The 8,732-nt window shown below is 35.1% G+C and overlaps 1 protein-coding gene across 2 annotated transcripts; it reads right to left on the bottom strand.

The window, feature by feature from the left end:
- Positions 1-1,706: 1,706 nt before the first annotated feature.
- LOC107776967 (glucan endo-1,3-beta-glucosidase 9-like) lies at positions 1,707-6,267 on the bottom strand. 2 transcript variants are annotated; one of them, XM_016596923.2, is made up of 2 exons: positions 5,834-6,267; positions 1,707-2,985 (listed from the first exon to the last, which is right to left on the bottom strand). In XM_016596923.2, exons 1-2 carry the CDS (start codon positions 6,163-6,165, stop codon positions 1,881-1,883), a joined length of 1,437 nt encoding a protein of 478 aa, XP_016452409.1. In that variant the 5' UTR covers positions 6,166-6,267; the 3' UTR covers positions 1,707-1,880. The 2 variants fall into 2 exon arrangements, with proteins under 2 accessions (XP_016452409.1, XP_075088623.1); XM_075232522.1 differs by lacking the exon at positions 5,834-6,267 and adding an exon at positions 5,686-5,823.
- Positions 6,268-8,732: the final 2,465 nt, after the last annotated feature.

Genomic DNA, 8,732 nt, shown 5'->3' with positions numbered 1-8,732 from the left:
ATACCATCATACTGACTTGTTCATCCTCTTGGTTAACTGGTAAAATCAGTAAATTCTTGTGTTAAGCACCTAGAATATATATCTTAATATCTTCTTAATGATGTAGGATATTGGGTTTTAAGTTACGGGTCGCCCATGTGGACTGACCCGATCCGTTTAGAAAGAGGATAAGATTGGAAGGTTACAGGGAAGTTACCCTGGCAGTTTAAACCAATACAATCACTATTAGTAGTGGGGTAATTAACGTACAGAGGTGTGGAAAAAATTTGAGAAAAACCAGTTTTCTCAATCTGCCCAAGAAGTAACGTACTCTCCTTCTTGAAGGAACTTCTCTTCTTCTTTCTTCTCCAAATAAAAATACACACACAGATAACGAGGCATTTAGTTTGTGGGAATACACTTTGTTTCCTATTGATTCAAAGGTTAATTTGGGGCAATTCTTTTGGTGGTGAGTTCAATAATTCTTCCGCTACGTTGACAGGTACGCTAATGTTGTTCTCGCCCCGCGATTATTAAATTATCATTGGCATCAGAGCCAGCGTTGTTTCTTGTCTCTTTAAACATGGAATGATAGAAAACTCTATTAAAAAATTTCGCCTCCAATCATTGATTGTTGTTGTTTGTTCCAAAGCAATTTTTTTTTTCAGAAAAGGAATTGCACTATGTTGCAGTAATTTTATTCTAAAGAGAATATTTGTTTATGATAAAACTTAATTGAAAATTGATTGCTCCACTAATCTGCTTCATTGTCTTAATTTTTACTTCTTACTAGTTTTCTGTTTCTGGTATTTGCTTATGAAGTGATTATGGCAATTGGGGTCTTAATTTCCACTTTCTGCTATAAACTTCTTTAGAAATTAGCAGAATATCTCAGGATTGGAGGTTATTTTAGCAGACGAGGTGTATGTATGCCGAATCTCTTTGTTAAAAGTTATAATAATTTTAAAAGTATTCTGCATTGAAATTGCTTTTAATGTTGTAATATGCTAATGTTGGATATTGAGTTTGGATCTCGGGTCGCGCCATGTGGGCTGACCCGACCCATCTAAAAGAGATAAGGTAAAAGGAAGTTACTCAAAAAAAAAAAAAAAACACCATACACGGTTAAATAGTGATAGGGTTAATCAGATTTTGAATGTGGGTTAACTTCTCTTTTTTATATATATCACGTAAGTTTCCTTCTTCTCAACAAGATAGAGAAAAACAGAAACTTTCTTCTACTTCCAAAAATCACACAAGGATAAAAGACACTTAGTTCGTGAAAATTCTAACTTTGTTTCCAAGAGATTCAAAGTTGGACTTGGGGTAATTCTTTTGGTGGTGAGTTTAACGATCTCCGCTGCGACAAAAAGGTACACAACTTGTTGTTCTCACCCCTCGTTTTATCTAACACTAAGATGCTACAAACTTAGATTGGAGTAGAGATGTATCAAAACCCTTTTACACAGTGTTTGAAATATATCAAAATGACAACGGGCAGGGAAGACTCCCTAAGTATAGATTGCATTTTCATATCAAATGGCCATTGTAAAATCTTAAAAGTCTTGGTCAAATTTCTCTTTGACCACTCTCAAAAAGCTAAATATAACAAACACTTTCTAAACATGGATACTTATTAATGCTGGTTGAAAACTCAATTTCTGAAAAAATCTAAAACCCCTTTGCGAAAATACGAATTGAGATGTTGAAAATCATACAAATGTAAATTGCAGTTAAAAACAATTTTTTAACGCAACATCCAATCCATATTAATCTGGTTTAATGTTCAAACCATAAACCTCCGTATAAGATGAGCCTTAATGAAAGCAAGGACAGATGATACTAGAGTGCAACAAAAGGAGAAAATTATACATCCTAATCAAAACCACAGGCCAAGTCCATCAAAATCCTCCACCAACCAGCCATAACAAAATGGTTGCTGCGGTGATCCTCCAATGGGAAATAAAGAAACTCGCTGAACTGGATGTGCGTAGTTGAACTATAAATCTGCAAGTACCCACTGAGGGATCAACTGTAGTAATCAACCCCAACCCACCAAAGTCGCAACTATCGGCCCTTTGATCATGTTGTTGATAATAGCTATTAAGTGCATAAGAAATATTTCCAGGCCAGCTGAGGTTAAAACAAGAAGCTCCAGGTGACAGAGCACTGCAGTCAGCAGAAGAACATGCCTCCAAAGCCCGTGTAGTTGCATTCGACAAGTTTTGGTTGTTATTCACAACACACCATTTGGACGAAAGGTACTGGACATTTTGGGCATTTACCAGTTTTCTTGAGCCTTGCCCCAAATCAAGTTGGTACTTGGCCTGTCCATCAAATGTAAACACACCCCAGTATCTTTCAAAATTTCCAGTGGCGATGCTTCTATTATCTTCATCCAAAAGGCTAAGGATATAGGTCTCGATTGGTGGTTCTTTAGGCCTTAATGGTGTTCCTGATCTGCTACGAACATGTTCCAGGAATTTTTTCATGAATACCTGAGCATTGGATGAGGTAGCACTGGCAGCTCCATCCGTTGGCCAACCAATCTGCCCAATGACTATATCCATCTTATCAGAGCCAGCAGAGGATAAAGCTGAAACAAGGGTATCATAACTCAAGTCAAAGCTGTTCTTGTAGGTTCTGCGACTGTCCTTATGAGGGCGAGCAGTTTCTTTGAAGAGAGCAAAATCTAGGGAAATGTTCTTGTTACTATGATAACTTAGGAAGGGTGAAATGTTAACAAAGAAAGGAGATTGATGCTTAGTAAGAAATTTGAGTAGTTCAGACATTGTTCTATTTACATCTGCTCTGAAATGTCCCTTTGATGGTAGACCAGATTCTGACTGGAAGGCATCAAAACTGCACGGAACAACTAGCTTCACCCTGCCAGCCAGCTTAGCTTTGGTCAATGCAGTTTGGATATTCTCAGCTGCTCCAACAACAAAAGGAAAGAACTGGTCACCATAAACGTGATTGAATGGTTCATCCCCAATGGCGATATACCTTACAAAATGAAGTGTGTAAACATATAAAGTGAAGTGTTCAAGAGAAATATCCTCATTCGATTTTTCAAAGGAAATTATGGCAACAGATATGGAATGCTATTTGAAAAGAAAAAAAAACAGTTATAGTATCTTCCTCAAGGACAAAAAACCAACATTACACAATGTCAAAAGATTGAATTCTAGTCTTATTTGCAACGAAAGGACCCTTTTATTTGTCAGCCCCTTGCTTCTGAGGTTGGGTTATATGTACTTCAATAGGCCACATGACCAATCAAGTCATCACTCCCTTCTTCAGGGTTTGCTTTCTTACGATGATTTACTGATTGCAATAAAATTTATAAACAAGATTTTGCAAATATTATTTTATGTAGTAGGTAAAATCAACGAAACCCCTCTGTTTGCCAGCATGACAACAAGCACGGGGTAAGTCAACTGAATGACCAAAGCAGCAATTGCTTCCAATTGTGGCCTTCACTACCAATTATTACCAGCCTCTACACAGAACAAGCATCAACCAGATTAACGTCATCTAACTTCATGAGCACATAACTACAGTTTTGGGCTTGAAGCATTTTCCACTGTCGAGGGAGCTTATGAACACTACTAAAAAGCTAATTCTCTCTTTCACCTATTAAAGTGGCAATGAAATTTAGCGAAACTCCTCCAGCATTAGCTAAATCTCTAATTGAGTGAATTGTCTTCACCAAAAATGGTTGCACAGATGTCAGCAGAATCCGTATTGGTACTGGTAGAGTTTGATAATCTTTAGCATCTACTAGTTGAAGCTTGAAAGTTGTTGGAGGTTTCATTAGTCTAGGATTCTGGTGATTTCCATATTTGACATGCTCTTGAATTAAGTTTCTCATAACAAGGTTGCTAACATTTAGTGGTCGTTTAGTTCAAAGACAAGTTCTACCGGGATTATAATACAGGGATTAGTAAAACAAAAATTAGTAATATAGGATAATTTCTTTTTTTGGGTGTTTGGTTCATTGCACTAAAACGTAATGAGTTTGCAATTATACCCTTGGATGCTTGACCTTCATAGGATTCTAGGAAAAAGACAAGGTAGTTTTGCTCTTTTGGTGTTTTATCCATGTATAAGTTTTACATGGATAAGCATTCTATTAATTTATTTGCCAAAAAAAAAGTTATACATGGATAAGTATATAAAATAATACACCAATTGGTGTATTGAATTATACCGGGAGTCGTTGCACATGATTCAAAGTACAAACCAAACATTGGATAAAGCAATACCAAATTATATACCATGATTATTTCATGTAATCCGTCAAATCAAACGAGTCCTTAGTACTTTGTGAAGGATTGACAAGCCATAAGAAGAAAAGGAGATTGGGAAAGAAGTTGTATGCAAAAAGTAAAGAAGCAAGTATTTTTGTACGTGTTGGTATCACAAGTCTAAGGAGCAAATTTATGAAAGTGAAAATCAAACTGAACATATGGCAACAGCGAAATAATAGCTCAGTCAATTACGACATTCTGGTGGACAAACTCTTGACTGCACTATCATTTGAAGTTAAGAGTGTCAACACTTGTTATCTTTCCTAACACACAGTAAAAATCATTAAGAATTAAGACACACCATGACATAGGCATATTATGGAAAGAGATCATACCAGATCACATGCATGAACAAATAACAGCAATCGAGAATATGAACAGAAACAGAAAATGGAATCAAAGGCAAAAGAAGGGATGTCTCTAACAACTATTTGCTTATGTCTGGACCACTAAATGGCATCCTGCATAACATAAAACTTTTTGCCTTTCGGCAGCCATTAAGGTCTCTCCTTATTCATGACAAAGTTAACTTATAAGTCCTCTCAAGATTAGAAAACATAGATGATCGTATTGACATTGCAGTTAAAGAAAGCTAAGAAGATTTCAAGATACCTAGCCACAAGTGATTCTCCCCCCACCCCAACCCCAAGGTCCCCGCCAGAAAAAATAACAAGTTCTAGAAAAGGAAAAGAGACAAATGAAGAAACACTAAAGCTTTATGGATTCTATACCCATGCGGAAAGAGATCTTTGCCATCTACAATGTGGAAATTTACAGAAAGAAAATGCAATGGCAATTTCCAACCTTCTTTATTCATAGAAAAAGTCCATGTTTCTCTAAAGCCAATACATTATGACAAATTGACAACATACTTTTAGATTTATCCACCTAAATAATGAGGCAACATATAATGATCCTTTGCTATTTGTTAGTAAGCATCATTTTGACTGTACAAAGTTAATTTGGACATGTTGTATTAGTGTTTTGGTGGAGCGTGGCTGAGTGTTGAAGCAACCTGCTCAAGTGTAATAAACTTACTATTGAAGTGGGAATTTTATGTGATAGAATCAGCTTAAGTTCCCTTCATCAAGCTCATGTGTTCTTTTTCCTATTTTGTCTAATGCAAAATGATTGATTGATACCGGTAAAGGCAAAACTTGTTGCCTCAAAGAATTCCACTTAATTAATTTAAGTTGACGTGCCATCTGTCGAAGGCATAGAGAGATAACATTCTATAGAAGGAGCAGAAAAGTAAGAAAGAATCAAACAGTTATCCAGAAACTTGTGCACGAAAGAACATATTTACCAAATTCTCACCTCAGATACTAGAAACGGCATTTAAGGATAAAATGAGAAACTAAAGTAGCAGGAAGTAGGAAGAGCAACTAATTACTTGTAAAAGCATAAAGACTCCCTCCAATGCAATTTATACGATACTCTTTCCGTATGAATAAATCCCAAAATCTTTGACACCACTCCATTAAATAACATATTAAACTCAGTATCAATAAAACATCATAAAGTGGGTAATGAGATTGTACTCTATTCGGACTCCATCAGAAAAGTAGCGGGCGAGATTGTCATGGACCCAACTCTGAGCAACCTTGAAAGAGGAATTCAAGCTGCGAAGCATGGAATTGGGAACGCCCACTGTCACATCAATGTTTGAACCAGAGAGTGACTCCAGGACTTCCGGGTTGGTGTCGAAGAGCTTTACTTTGGTTATACCGTTGGACTTAAGGAACTCCACCACTTTGGATGGAGGCAAAGGGTGTGAAGCTGCCCTGCCCCAGTTCACCCCAATGCCTTCAATTCTAGGACTAACTATGGCTAACAAGAGAATCACAATCCATGGAAGCTTTTCAGAAGCCATTGTAGAGAAGCAACAAGGTGCTGCAGCTAGAACAACTATGGCAGCCTTCTTTCTGTATTCTCTTTGAATAAAATAAATTTTTGAGTGAATACCTGAAACCCCTCAACTATATAGCATTTGATGTCCCCCCAAAACCCCCCGCCCCTAACTTTATATACTCGCTCCAATTCAATTTGAACTCATTTGACTTGACACGGAGTTTAAAAAAATATAGAAGACTTTTAAATTTATGGTATAAAATAAGATATATATATTTTGTGTGGCTATAAATTATTACATAAAGGTAAATTATTTCCAAATAAGGAAAGTGGTCAGTCTTTTTGGCACGAACTAAAAAGAAAATAGGTTCACATAAATTGAAACAGAGAGACTATTAAAAAACTGTGTCACTTATTTTAGTGATGAGTATATTAATTTTTAATTAATTTTTTTTAACTAATAATAAAAAAATATTAAATGGGTAAATGTTTGAGGGTTAAAAAAAATCAAAGAAAGAGGGTGAAGGGATAAACATATGGTCTTTTGTTAAAAAAAAAAAAAAAAAAAAACTCTTCCATCTCCTCCGATAATAGCTTAACCATGTAGCAATCGTAATTTTCACCATTAAACTTCGATTAAAAATTGAAATTTTCTCATTAACTTTCGTAAGTGAAAATGTAAATTTTGAATATCTATTCAGAAGAAATATTCTCAATTTAGTAAATATTCACTATTATAGCTCATTATTTACTCTCAATGTTCATGTTTCTATAGACGAAATAAAACTTTAATCATTAATTTTCTAAAGAATTTTGAAGGTCAACAATGCTAATTAGAGAATTTAATGTATGATTTGCATAAGGAACTGTTAGACAAGCCTCAAGCGTTGAGTGTTAGGCATATTTCGAGCGCATAGTCGGGCGCTTGGGATGTAAGTCTCGTAGAACTAACCCCACTTGTGAGTCTCAGGATAGTTTGATAGTGCCCCGCACCGGGACGAGCCCTAAAGCAAGTCCCAGAAAGTCTTTTTAAACACGAACTAAAAACCATCATCTTTAAGGGAAAAATCGGATTTTATTTTTCGAAAATCAAACCAAATATTTTCCAAAATCAAAATGAACTAACTGTAAGTTTTTTAAAGCTAAATAAGCATTCTCTAAAACATCTACTAGAGAGGTAATTCTAACTACTTCTCAAAACCTATTTTTAAAAAAATATAAATCAAAACTAATTCAAATCACACATTGATTGATTGTGATTTTGAAAGTTGAAAAGTAACCTTAACCTTGTTCTTTGTTATTGTTTTTAATTTCTAAAAGTGGGAAGATCAATTTGCTTCTTTTCTTTAGCTCCCCACAAAATAAACTCCTTTTTTTTTTATCGGCTATTTCGATATAAAGAAAATTTTAGCAAGAATATCATAAGTCAAAAAAGAGTATTATTTAACTTCACTTGCAAGTCAACTAGGGAAAATAGTCTCCAGAAATACTTTTTGTGTTAAGATAACATAAAACATTACAATATTAATCGAATTAGAAGTATGCACAAAGTCAATTTTTTTCTAGGGTAGAAAACATATATCAAATATCTTGACAAGTCACATACACTTACATGAGCATGAGGTATTCAAAATTTCCTACAGCATATCCACTGCACTCTTTGCATCATATAAAATTGTTGGAAATAGCGAACTACCCACACATAAACATTCACAGTTAAACTTAAGGGATAAAAGAGAGAAATAATGACATCGAGATTTTTATGTGAAAAGTCCTTATAAATTAAGGAAACGACCCGAGAGGAGATAACGAGTTGAGATATAATAAGCACTCGAGTTGCACAATATTCTCGTGGCTAACACAGTAAAAAAAATATCTTTCGAAATATTCTCACTATAAAATCGCTCAAACTCTCAATATTTTCTCTTACAAATGTTTTCTTTCTCTATGAAGTGGATACTTACAAGAGAAGAAGTCTTTATTTATAGTAATGGAAAACCTCTTATTTATGATATTGATGACATCACAAGTAAAAGAGAATTCAGACATGATCTCTTTCTTTTTCTTCATCTTTGAAAATATTTACCAACCAAATATTGTTAGGCTAGATTTGGGAGGCTATTACAATGGGTTTGGGTTCACACTTAATTTTCTTCACATTGGTTTGTAAATCCCATCAATCTCCCTCTCAAAGCCATGTGGCGACTTCACATTACTAATTTTGAGGCAAATTAAGGCAATGCACAACCTCAGTTTGTTAATATAGACAATTTTATTTAATATGTCTGATGGGTTTTTCGATTTTGGTATCTTCTTCAGCGAAAGAGTTCCATCATTTATCAATTCTCGGATATGATGATACCTTAGCCGGATGTGCTTCGATCTTCATGGCAATACTGGATTCTTGGCAAGCTGAATTGCACTTTGGCTGCCACTGAAAAGCTCACAATTGTCCTATTCGTTTCCTAACACTTTCAGATTATTTTTGTGCCAAATCATCTCTTTTCTAGCTTTTGAGATTGCCATGTACTCTGCTTCAATGATAGATAGAGCAATACTTTTCTGAATTCTGGACATCCAGCTAACATC

The sequence above is a fragment of the Nicotiana tabacum genome, chromosome 2, assembly GCF_000715075.1.
Source record: "Nicotiana tabacum cultivar K326 chromosome 2, ASM71507v2, whole genome shotgun sequence".
In the NCBI taxonomy this organism is placed as follows: Eukaryota; Viridiplantae; Streptophyta; class Magnoliopsida; order Solanales; family Solanaceae; genus Nicotiana; species Nicotiana tabacum.
The sequence above is the reverse complement of the archived record's forward strand: the minus strand, read 5'-3'. Positions and strand labels throughout refer to the sequence as shown.

Bases quoted from the DNA above. Each gene is read 5' to 3' on its own strand.
- LOC107776967 (XM_016596923.2), bottom strand. From the start codon at position 6,165: ATGGCTTCTGAAAAGCTTCCATGGATTGTGATTCTCTTGTTAGCCATA. The intron at 2,986-5,833 runs GTACAATCTCAT...TCATTTTGTAAG, and splicing joins TCTGATGGAGTCCGAATAGA to GTATATCGCCATTGGGGATG.